This window comes from Strongylocentrotus purpuratus, unplaced genomic scaffold, assembly GCF_000002235.5.
Source record: "Strongylocentrotus purpuratus isolate Spur 01 unplaced genomic scaffold, Spur_5.0 spur5_scaffold_11, whole genome shotgun sequence".
NCBI classification, from domain to species: Eukaryota; Metazoa; Echinodermata; class Echinoidea; order Camarodonta; family Strongylocentrotidae; genus Strongylocentrotus; species Strongylocentrotus purpuratus.
This window is the reverse complement of record NW_022145596.1, coordinates 20,986,146-20,999,389: the sequence shown is the minus strand read 5'-3', so window position 1 is coordinate 20,999,389 and position 13,244 is coordinate 20,986,146. Positions and strand designations below refer to the sequence as shown.

General features: G+C 36.8%; 1 protein-coding gene across 1 annotated transcript; it reads left to right on the top strand.

The window, feature by feature from the left end:
- The first annotated feature begins 927 nt into the window (after positions 1 to 927).
- Positions 928 to 11,865, top strand: LOC115922275 (aqualysin-1-like). Its single transcript, XM_030980883.1, has 8 exons — positions 928 to 1,084; positions 2,309 to 2,449; positions 4,577 to 4,709; positions 6,560 to 6,678; positions 7,353 to 7,494; positions 8,613 to 8,797; positions 9,917 to 10,088; positions 11,666 to 11,865. Exons 1-8 carry the CDS (start codon positions 977 to 979, stop codon positions 11,806 to 11,808), a joined length of 1,143 nt encoding a protein of 380 aa, XP_030836743.1. The 5' UTR covers positions 928 to 976; the 3' UTR covers positions 11,809 to 11,865.
- The last annotated feature ends 1,379 nt before the right edge of the window (positions 11,866 to 13,244 follow it).

Below are 13,244 nucleotides of genomic sequence, written 5' to 3'. Positions count from 1 at the left end.
GTGTTACATGTATCAACTATGGAGCTGACATCTCAAAACGTTTAATGTTTAAAGCTCACTAAGACGACAATTTTAGGTGAAATATTGACTTCATTCATCGGAGATATTGAATATGTTCGAAGACTACGTCAGGTTCTTTCGAGAAATAAAGTTAACGAAATTTAAAGTGATATGTTGATAATTCTGATTATCTACATCGATTTGAAACACAGGCGTGCACCAGTTATTAAACACACAAGATTCAGGTTTTATTGTTCATTGATTTCAATTTAGTTTCCCCTTTCAAACAGTTTTATATCAGAGCATTAACACGGTTGCTGGTGTTGCTGTTTCCAACTTAGCGCAATCGTGAAGACTTTCAAGAAATAAACCATACGTATTTTTTTTTTTGTTAGCTTTAAAGATGAAGTTGAGTTCTGGTCATGCGATTGCGTTGTGAAAGAAACGTTGTGGAATCGATCAGAAAATATTGATCATCTAGCATATCAGTATTGGTGTGTACTGCAAGGTTCTGAAATCATCGAAATGATAAGAAATTTGGGCCAGTCTTGGTAAAGTTGCAAGCACTATACACAGAAAGATGTATATGGGAATATACAAACATGTGGCGTAAAAATCCGTCCCGATTTTAATGATGTTACATGCCACTTTAGAATATTAAGGCATTTGAAGAACCATGCTTTTCAGGGAACATGTCTTATCTGAAGTTCTTCCACACTTGCATAATAAGAATGATAACGCTCACAAATTTTTGTTCACCTCTTCCCAGAACTCATCCTTCTCTTTAATTGTCCATCACCTTCTAACACGTGCCAACATTTTAATGACATATTACACAATTCAAACATGAGTTATTTATGTACTACAATAATAGGATATTGAAATTCCTTTTCTTTTTTCTTCTTGAGATTCTTCGCAATATTTTTCATGGTATTCTGTTTGTTGCAGCACGGTTTATTGATAAACTATCACCACCATGAAGTTCGTTATCGCTACCATTCTGTTGGCAGCAACTGTAGCTGCAATACCAACCCTGAAAGAGCGACTTGCAACCATCGAGGATCGGTATATCGTAGTCTTTGAGGTGAGAGCGGTTCCAACAGTTGTCATCATATTACTTTTTGTTAATTTAAAGTTGTCTACGATGATTTCTAGCGAGATTAGTGCTGTCTTAGTCTAATAATTACTCAGGATAATTGTATTTTCACTTGGGCGATGGGTGAATGCTTAGTAACACTAATAAATGACACTAACAATGTAGAGGGTATGTTTGAGTTTTATTTCATCTATTTATTTTATTTTATTTTATTTTATTTATTTATTGTTATTATTTGGAGGGAGGGGGTGCCGGGATGGTAACAGTAATACTACAGCAACACCATTTCTCTCAGTTCTACTACGACGATGATGATGACTACTACTTCTTCTTCCACTACTACTACTTCTACTACTACTACTACTACTACTACTACTACTACTACTACTACTACTACTACTACTACTACTACTACTACTACTACTACTACTACTGATACTACTACTACTGATACTACGAATATAGGTTTCCCCGTCTATTTACAAACTGTTTTCATTCAATTTCGTCCTGAACTTTCTAATCTTGCACATTTCATAGTAAATTTCGTCTTCGGTCATTCATTGACGAACTTTGTCAAATAGCTTTCATCATTTGCATCCAATTTTAAATCAAATTCGTCATCCTCGGCTGCCAACGTACAACTGCATAATTTAATTTCGTCATTTTGCAATTGAAAGCGTCATTGAAAGTCGTCACTCGTTCGTTTTAAGGTCATGTCTATGCACCGAATTCGACTAAATTTCGCTTGAAATTGATTACACAGAGACGAATTTGATTAATGAACTAAAATTATTAAATTCTGCAGCGGACCACCAAGTGAGACGAATTGGAATAAGCATTACGAACATTTCTGGACCAATGTTGAAATTTATCGACCATTGACTAACTTGAACGACTAAATTTACTTTGACATTATTTTGAAAGATCTCGGATAACTTGGACAAAATAAATTGCACAAAGATGAATATGATTGACAAAAAGTGGTAAAACGGATACTGTCCTAAACTACGAGTTTTCCACGACTTCTCATATTTCGAATTTGAGCACATTTTTACTATACTATTCTTCTAAACTGACATGAAAAGAATCTGAAATCTCACAACTCCTAAGTTCACCTCCACAAGAACCTACCTACCTCGTCATTCATGTTATTCAAATTTGGCTCTTTAGAATATAACAACTCTTAGAATGATATGTTCTCCCTTCCCATAGGACACTGTCGATGTCGACGCGCTCGTCTCCAACCTCGAAGTCGACGTCGCTTCGGTGGCCGGCGAGTTCGAAATCACTCGTACATTCTACACGGCGCTAAAAGGCATTGCTGTCAAACTTGATGAAAGAGCTCTGAAACTGGTACGATTACTTTCATTTTTCTAATGCATGTTTCTTAATAGGAAAGTCCACGTATGTCACACACGTTACCAAGGATTGAATTTCATTTTGGAACTTTGAACATAAGGTGACATAAAACAACCATTTCATTTGATATTTTGTCATTTTCAAGTTCTAGTTGGGCTATCAAAGTTCGACTGGTCGAGATAGCATCTTTGTATTCCATTTCTTTCCGCCTGTATGTATTCAGCCATTTTGCATTAGAAAAAGCGTAGATTTTCTTAATGTACGCCTTGCATTGAATACAATCTATTCAGATTCTATAGGTAAAGAAAAGGAAGTAAACATTTATACATTATTTAGGCCATCATATATTAGAGGATTTTGCATTATAGCATATGTCGTCCGACAGCATTCTGCCCTTCCCCTGCCCCCCCCCTCCCCTCCCTGTAAATTGAATGTCTGCAGCTAGCGTATCATCCTCATTCTTCTTGCAACATAAACCTTAAAAATGCAAGTAGGTTTATAAATAAAATCTGTGGCTTCATGCAGAAATAGTCATCGGTATGATATCGTTGGCTCAATCTCTCCTTTTTTCAATGTTTATATGGTCCATATATTTATGTTAAATCTTATTTTACATATCTGTTATTATTATTCGACACCGGTTTATTAGTATCACACTTGGGGGTACTTGTATTTAAGTTTTGTACATGGTATAACATTTAATTAATAATCATGATTGCCAATTTTATATTGAATTGAGTTGCCGTGTAGATGTTTTGCTTAAAATTGCACACTTGTTTGTTATATGTATTTTATAATAATTTAGAATGTAACAAATTTAATACCAATTGAATTTGACTGGATATATATATTTTTTTTACGGATAATGCATTATACCACCACTCAATTTGGGTTTACTGTCTCTCTCTTTCTTTCAAAATTTTTCTCAATTTTAATTGTTGGACAATATGTTGATGTCAGTTTATATATGATTATTGGTCCTGTGAAGTCCTGTGTACCTTTTAATTATGTTTAAATGCGATTGCTCTTGAGTGTTTTTTTTTCTTCTTCTTCTTTTCATATCTATGTATTTAAAGTGTCAATTTATACAGTTTTATTGTACAAAGTATATATACATATAACTATATTGTGAACCATTAATATATGCCTGCCTTTTTTACTGTACGAAATCCAACTTATGGTTGCAATAAATGAATGATATAATGAATCCGGGCTAACTCGGCCCACGGGACTACTCGGCCCAGCTGGAAAAACTGGGCCGAGATGTCCCGACCTGATTAATCGATCGAGAGATACCAATGTGTATATGTTTGTGCTCTTTGTGACTTAATAATGCCCTTTCCAACCTAAATCTTTAATGGAATTGTGTTAAATGATTCTAATGAAGACAATCTATGACTTATCTTTAGGTAAAATGACAAAAAAAATGACATTTCGGACAATTTACTCACAGCTCTAGCTCGCAATCTGCATTGCCGCACGTACATTAAATGTGCGTTGTATCTACTCGGACCACTGAAATTCGAGCAGTGTTTTTGTCGGTAAATCACTGCAAAAATATAATTTTTATCTCATATGAAGGTCTATTTTTTATTCCTGACACAGATTTCATTATTGAGAAGTCGAATATAGTACATTTTAGACGAGATGGTTGATGTTTGTTCACATTCTTTCGTCCTGGCCGTAAATTAGCAGACTACTGCCTAGTGCTACCGCAGCAGCTCAGCTCAGTGTGCAGCTAGCCGTACAGCGCCGCCGGCCGGGTCGGCGGGGGAATTCACCGACTCGTGCCGGGCCGCTGCACTGCATTGCATGATTGTACTGCCCAATTTGATCGAGTGATGTGAGTATAACTAATCAAACTAGATCTATATCTACTGTATTATCATTATTCATTCCGAGTAGAATATCCAATTTGATTTAGTGAGTAAACTAGACCTAGATCTATATCTACTGTAGCTACATCATTATCATATTCTAGATTAGTCATTCAGAGTAGAATATCCGATTAATGAAGGAATAGAATTTTTCTTCTTCATAATCAGATAATCATATTTTACTCCTAAAAGTTAGAGACTTGATAAATCGTCTATTTGATTTCCCTTTTTTCCAACTTTGCAGCTGAGAGTAGCACGAGGTGTTAAATACATCGAGAGCGATGCTATCGCCCGGGTCGATGCCGCCACCGAGTCATGGGGTCTGGACAGGGTCGATCAGAGAGACCTGCCTCTAGATCAATCGTTCGAAATGCAAGGTACTGTATGGCTTAACCGGTAACATTGTTGTATGAAATGTTATTTAACTATTCCATCTACTGTACTAACCCTCTAACATGCACAAAATCCTGACAAATTTCTCAAACCGCAAAGATATTTATGGTTTTCTTTGAAGCGTCACTGTGCGACATCCTCATAAAGTAAATTCTCCTAACCAATTTCTGAATTTTCCCAACATTTTTTCCATGAAAATAAGACATAACACAGGCTTTTAAAAATATTGCAACACTCAAATCTTTGGGATGGTATATACGGCCAATTCATTGCTTTGTGACGATTAACATTCACCTAAATTTTTAATCAAATTATAATAATATAATTAAGGAATCGATCAGATCAGTTTTCCCAATTGTTGCCATTAATAATGGTTTGCATTTCACTCAAACTTTCAGATTATCTTTAATTGTACATATAGCATTGAAGTCACTACCTTAGCACCATTTTCTCTCATCTTAAGAATGTCACCAAGTCCCTTTAAAGGCATGCATGGTATTTTACCGAAATCGCAACCACTGTTATTATGTATTTTTTAATCGCGCCATCTTTCGGTGAAGGCCTACCTCAAGCGATGTTTAAGGTTCATGTACCCAGGCAGTATCTTTTACTGATTTTCGCGTCATATCACACAACATCATGATGAAGGGTACCAAGGGGTGGCGGAGCGTCTTACAAATTGGGGGTGGGGGGGGGCAGTAACAAAAAATGGGCACTATTGGAAAGAAAAAAATGGGGCACATACTATTAGAAAGCCTTATTTCGAAATACCCCATTTGTTAGACTTTGGTATATATCCCTACATTTTCATTATTATGATTGAATTATGAGGGATTAAATCAATATTTGTTTCTTTCTTTACCCAGTCTGAGATACTGCTTAAGCATCATACTTGCAATTGGGTTTGATGATCTGAATATTCGTTTGCGAGCGAGCAAACATTTAAAGATTTGTAATGTCGCAGTGCTGAAAATTACATCTTATAAAGAGGGAGGGAGAACACACCTGATGGGTTTTTAGGTCCAATCTAATCATGAAAGACCGAAAAGAACTTAAATATGTAATAAATGAACTATAAATGGGAGTGAGCGTAGCGAGCGAGCTTTGCAGAAAATTATAGAAAAGTAGCATTATATTAGGCGCGCATATTATGGAGAAAGGAAAAGGGGCACTTATGACAAGGGAAAAGAACACATATTAAACAGAAAAAGGAGCTTGTCAAAGCTTTAAAAAAAAGGCAATTATCAGAGATGAAAATGGTAATGATAAGTATAGAAAAGGGGCATCTGTCGAAGTAAAAGGGGTACCTATCAGATTTTAATAGGGGAAGGAGCTCTTATGTTTTTCTTAAACGGTGCACTTATCACAAGGAAAAGGGGCACTTATTGTAAAAGAAATAGGAGCACATGTCAACATAAAAGGGGCACTTATCAGAGGTAAAAGGGGCATTATATAGATGGGGAAGGGGCATTTCTTACAAAGGAAAACGTGCACTTTTCTAAGTAAAAGGGGACACTTTTCCTATGTAAAAAAGGGGACTTTTGGGCTACATGAAAAATGGGGGCACCGTGCTCCCTGCCCCCCACCCCGGAGCGCTGCCTCCGATGGTAACGTATACATGTTACACACGATGCGTTATTTCAAATGCTTTAGTGTACATGCGCTCATCTAACCTATAAATGTAGTTAATAGCCTACACGATATTTATTATAAGAATTGCTTGCCCTATTCACTTTGCAGTCACTTTGTATACCATATCACTATCACCACATTCACTTGACGCAATGATTAATGCTATTGTTATTACGTCATAATTTGTGAAAATCTGTAACAGGGGACGGTGCTGGCGTGACTGTCTATGTCTTGGATACCGGCATCAGGGAGACGCATGAAGACTTCGACGGAGGGAGGGCCAGGAGAGACCCAATGGACTTTGTAGACGACGGTTGGAATGTAAGAAAATACAAATGCTCTGTTGCCAATTTGATTGCAGGTCCAATTTGGCCTGGACTACTGCCATCCCAGACGAATACAACCCGGATAGTTATCGTTATTTTTTAGGGGGGAGCTATTATTATTTTAAATCCTTATGTAAGAGAAGGAGTTTTACTGTATCTTTGATTTTTTTATAGCTATCAATTATTAATTTAAATCCTTATGTAAGAAAAGGAGTTTTACTGTATCTTTGATTTTTTTTATAGCTATCAATTATTGTATCTTTCCACTTATTTGTCTATCTATCTATATATTTATTCGCATGTCCATATATCTATCTATCTATCTATATATATGTCAATCTATCTACCCTTCTAGCCATCTATTTATCTTTCCATCTTTATATCAAGCTATCTATCTTACTTACATCAGTAAGTCCTGGGTATTTTCCTTCTAACGTTACGAATATCATCAAAAGTTGTAAAATACCTGGCGATTCTTTCAAGTTGATCACGTTGATAGTTTTACCATCAAACGGGCAAAATAGCATTCATAGCAAGAAAATGATCCTTGTGATGCTGATTTCCGTTTATTTTTTTTCGCTATTAAAAGTAACTTACGGGACTGCAATTGACCAAGCATTTGACTTCCCCCATATTCATCTTCCTCTCTCCGTATTCCATTAAAAATAGGGAGCAGACTGCCATGGTCACGGCACTCACTGTGCAGGAACGGCAGCGGGCGGTATTCACGGTATTGCTCGTGGAGCCAACATTGTTTCTATTCGGCTTTTCGACTGTGGTGGTTTTGGATCGGCGTCGGATATTGTCTCAGGTAACGAGTACATTTTCCAGGAATATATGTCACTTTCTAATGAAAATAATGAAATCTTATTTTTTGGAATCTCCACACATACACATAAAGGTACAAAAATGATTAAAAATAATCTTTGCTATATTTTGTACCTTTCTGCCATTTTATTCAATCATGTTGAAATCCCTTTTCGACTAATACTAGGTCGGTTCTGAAGGAAAAATTTTACTATTTTAATGTTGACAATGACCCAAATGATGAAAACACTAGAAAGAAAGAAAGAAACTCCATCTAGGTTTTACAGTGTCTATATAACAAGTCTCCCTATTCTATATGTGGGTTGTTGTTGTTGTTTTCGGGGCGGGGGGGGGGGGGGGCTGACGGCCTCTTGCCCGAATGTCAACTTTCCTTTTTCTACATGTTGCAAGGTAGAAGAAAGGAGCAAACGAAATTTCGGGCACTTTTCCATAGTGTAAAATGTGATTTGTCTTCAAAACCTGCTAGACAAGGTTTATCAAAAACAAACAAACAAACACACATCTCGCTGCCACCCAAATATCCGAATATGAAGTGACCACTCATTAATATTGGTGAGGGTGGGGTGCAGCTCCCAACACCTGGCCCCTGTTTCATAAAACTTGTAATCAATAAGAAGTGCTAAATTTCTGTGACGTATGTACTCGCAGCCAATCAAAGGTAAGGATTATAGTAGCTAATAACAATTATCGTATCTTGTTATTGATAACAAGAAACGAGGTCCAGGGGGTGTTTCACAAAGATCCTAAGTTGAACTTAATTCTAATTTGGAGTTTTAAAAAAATTTGTAGCATTGACAAAATTATATTCAAAAGCTAAAATTAAGGTATTTTATACTTTTTATAAATTCCACATCAAGAACATGAAATCTCACTGAAAATATGAACGATTTGAATCAACATTTGATGCCTTTTAATATAACTTTTACAAAATATGTTAATGGCTTTCAATAATTCGAGATAAGCTCAACTTAGGATCTTTGTGAAAAAACCTGGTCTCTTTCGCCTCTGAGGCATATGCTGTACTTATCTTTCTATCTATCTATCTATCTATTTGCCTACATTAATCCATTTAACTTTATATCCATCTATCTATTTTTTCAGCCATCGATTATACAACTGCTACTGCTCAGCGTCCCGCTGTGATGTCCATGTCGTTCGGTGTAGTAAGACGAAACGCGATCGACGATGCGATTGAAGCGGCCAGTAACAGCCAGATCATTCCCGTAGCCGCGGCGGGTAACAGCGACAATGATGCCTGCACCTTTTCGCCAGCGGGGTCTCCAAAAGTAAGATTTTCCTTTGAATTATTGTCATGCTAATTTCTTAAAAGGCCATGAATCAATAATTAAATACTCATGATGAAGAATCGAGAAGCAGGAACAAAAATATTGAAGAGTTTAGGATGAAAAAGGTGCCCCCCCCCCCTTGAGAAAAAAATCATGTAAAATCGTGATTTTTACCTTTTTTTGGGGTTGGGCCCCCCCCCTGGCGCTCAAGGGGGGGGGGGGGGTGCAAATTGATCAACAACAAAAAAATGTGCTCACTACCCCCCCCCCCCCCCACCCCACTGAGCGAATTTTTGGCCGGCGCGTTTTTCAAATTTTCGGGAGCAAAAAAAAAAAAAAAAAAAAAAAAAAAAAAATTGTGCTCTGTATGACACCAACCCACCCCCCCTCCCACTGAGCGACTTTTTGGCCGGCGCGATTTTCAAATTTTCGGGAGCAAAAAAAAAAAAAAAGTTGGGCCCCCTCCCCTAAGAAATCCTGGATCCGCGCCTGTCCCCCGCACTCCCCTCCCCCCAAAGAAGATAGTCCTGATTCAAGATTTGTTGAATCTATTTTTTGTTACATATTACGATACCGAATTCGACTAATAGATAATAAACCATTTATTATTGTTTTTCTCCCAGAAAATAAACTAATCTTACCATAAGTCCGTCATACTCTTTGACACTATCTTTCTGTGATTATGATAATTGAATGTATTTTTTTCCTGTCATAAGACGTTCATCAATGATTAGTAAGAATGATGATGTGATGATGTTTGTAAAAATTAGTTAGAATTACCTTTTATTCCAAGCGTGAAATAATTATGACGTTCTCTAATGTATATAGGATTATATCAATAAATCGGAATTCGACCCTCCCTTTCTCTTTCTCTCTCTACATCCTCTCCCACTTTCCCTTCCTCCATCCCTCCTTAATTTTTCTACATCCTTTTCTCTCCCTCCTTCTCTCTCCCTCCTTTTTCTCTCTCTCCCACTCTCTCTTCCTCCCCCTTTCTCACTCTCCCACTATCTCTCTATCTCTCTCCCACTCTCTCCCTCTCTCTCTCTCTCCCACTCTCTCTCCCTTTCAATCAACCCCTCCCTCATCTTCACCTCCATGCCATCCACACACCGACAGTCCTTCACCGTTGCAGCATCGGACATCAACGACAACCGGGCCTATTTCTCCAGCTTCGGAAGCTGCGTCCAACTCTTTGCTCCCGGTGTCGACATCACCAGCGCTTCTCCTGCTAGCGATGTAGCCACGGCTACCTGGAGCGGAACCAGCATGGCCTGTCCTCACGTCGCTGGTAAGAACAACACGAACGAATTTATTTATTTATTTATTTATTTATTAAAACATCTTTTAACAGGTTAACATTAATCAGCTCACAGGCTGTTTTACATAATGGTCCTGCATAAGGATGGAAAATACAAATACAAACTGACAATGAGAGCAGTTACAAACAAAAAAGCAGTTTTATACAAATGGTAAAAAACGAAAACAGCACAAATAGGAAAAACAAAATTAGGGAAAAACAAAAAGAGGAGAAAAAAAGATAACATAATGCAATATGACATTTACATTATGACATTTTACATTAGAATTATATATATAACTAAGAAGGTAATAAACATTTCATGTGGAGATTAAGCCCAATGAATTGTGAAAATGGTTTAAATTGCATAATTATAAAAGATAAATATCAAATTTAGGATGTAATGTAGGTATATGAAATTTCTAGGTAATTAGCAATCATTATAGTTATTGCATATAATGTTGTAGTAGTGAGGAGAAACGACAGTGAACAAATTTTATCGATTAAAGGAACATTTTTTTATATCGGTATCTACCTCCAAAAGAAAAATCAAGGGCAATTTCAATACCTAATTGTTTGTCCCATAGAATTCATGTTCGGATTACGTCACACGCCACTGTCAAGGTCACACATTTCAATAGGTGACCATTAGACTTTGAATGGAATAGGCGATTTTCGTAATGTAACCAAAGGTATGCATATGCCTTTGTGAAGCGCCTCGATACGAATTATTTTATTTACCGGTTAAAGTCAATCTGCACTAGTTTGGCGAGGAGGGATTAGACCACCCTGCGTGGTCACTGACAGGCGGTTATCTCATCAAATCAGCTCTCGATTAACACAAGAAAAAGTGGATCCTGAGGGACCAACGGGTACCGCTTAGGAAAGTAGTGCAGTCCCGCTTAAGAAAAACATGTATCTCAATAGTAAGAATGTCAGAATATTGCTAGGTAGCACAAACATTATGGCTCGTCCTACCTTGCAAAAGTTGCAACACGTAAATATATATGCAGTTTGTATTCTGACTATTGAGATACAATTATTCGTACTAGGTGAATGAAATGTATTCATTTGGTTACACTATGAAAATGGCCTATTGCCTCAAGTTAATTTTTTTCAAAAATAGTTGCGACCGTGTTGAAAAAGAGCTATGATGATAGTGGGTTGGATTGGTTATATTTGTTCATTTTTTAAAATCTATTTTGTTATCTGAGGCATGGATTCTTTTGAATTGTCATTGTATACAATGGACATATATATGTGCCATCGGATCAAAGAATGTTGGGATTTCGATTGGCTCAGTGGTAGACTAGTGATCTCGTAATCGGGAGGTCCCGGATTCGAAACTTAGTCGATGCGCTCGTACGCGTGCACTAAATCTTATAATTAAATCCTTTGGAGAGGAATAAAAACTGTCAGTCCCCTTCTTCCTAACGTACAAGCAATCACATGCTTTTTTAACAGTTAGCTATGAGAAGTAAACCATTAACCATGTACGATAATTTTTATGAAAATTCCACATTCCTCCTCATCTTCATCCTCGTCTCTTGTTCTTCTCTGAATTACAGGTGTAGCGGCCGTCCATCTTGGTAACGGGGTCGCGCCTGAAGACATCCGAGACCGTCTTGTGAACGACGCATCCGTCAACAAGATCTACGATTCCGAAGACGGAACCCCAAACAAACTCCTTTACCTCGGTCCCACAAACTGATACTAGAATGATTGTTGAGCCCAGGATAACATATTGAATTCATAACATTGTTATGATGCATGACTATTTTAATCACGAAGATACATATAATATGAAGTCAGAGTATTTGTTTTACCTCTTTTCATGAAATGGTTGTGACTATATAATATATAATATATTCTTGATAGATAAAGTTAATTCATTATCTTCTCAGAACTTTATTGATCGATATGAAGATCCATAGAGATTGGTCAATGATGTGCTTAGAAGATATGAGGTTTATTATTTCAAACCACATTGTAACAATCATTTCATGAAAAGAGGTAAGACAAAAAGTTATTCTAACTTAACGGACAACAATGTTTATCATAAAATCCGCTCATCCAATAATAATACCTAATGCACACGAAATGTAATTTATATTGCGTTATTACCTGCGCTAATTAAGTATGTGAAGGCATCTGACTCATAAGCCAGTAGTGTAACACAATGTTTGCACTATGTTCATTTTGAAATATTCTCTCTTTTTTGCACGATGTCATCCTGTTGTGGCTTGTCCAATAATGCACCAGTCATTGACTTAGTCCTCCGTCAGGTATTTGACGCATGCTTCGTGTGCAAATGACTTTAATACCCCTTTGATCAGTTTGTCAATTTGACTTAAATGAGAATAAATCTAATACATACATGTCGTAAACAATCTCTCTTACACATGTGTAAGTCAGTCAATGTCGTGTCCTTTCAGGGCCATCAGCGGCTTATCCAGAAGTTGATACAATGGAGGAAAAATCATCCCCATACGCGTATTGTATCGAGTCTACTCTAGACCCAAAAGCGTCTGGGGGTGGGGGAAGAGAGATTCACTTGCTAAAAACAACACAGTGCAACTAGTTATGGTATTCGAAACACATACATAACAATCATATAATCAAAAGAAAATCAATTCATTTCGTATTATCAATTTGGTCATGTTTCGTCATCTCTCTTTTTTTTTCTTCGTATCAATATTTACTTAATATGGTGATTATCTCTGTTTCGCTTATTTATGGATACGCCACTGGATTTGTGAAAGATAATGATCAGTAAATTAAAGAGATGATTGGTACTGTAAAGTCCAGAGAATAGCTTCCTATTGTCTTGCTCGAGCTTTACTTTTTGTGTTATTATTCTGTGAGTGCAAAACGAAAAACTATACATGTAGTGTGTCTGTGCTTGTTGCTATTATTTGGTCATTAAACTGAAATCTGCTGATTGTCTGACATATATCTAAGTTCATAGCATTAGCATCCTCAGCCAAAATAACTACAATGTTTATTCCTACTGGTATTTTACAAAGGAAATAAAATCTTTTATCTCCTCCTTTCACCGAAACAAAATGGTTATAAAAAAGTAATAGGATATTATGACGAGGAATCATTGTCATTTATATTTCATTCGAATTTGAAACACATTTTGCA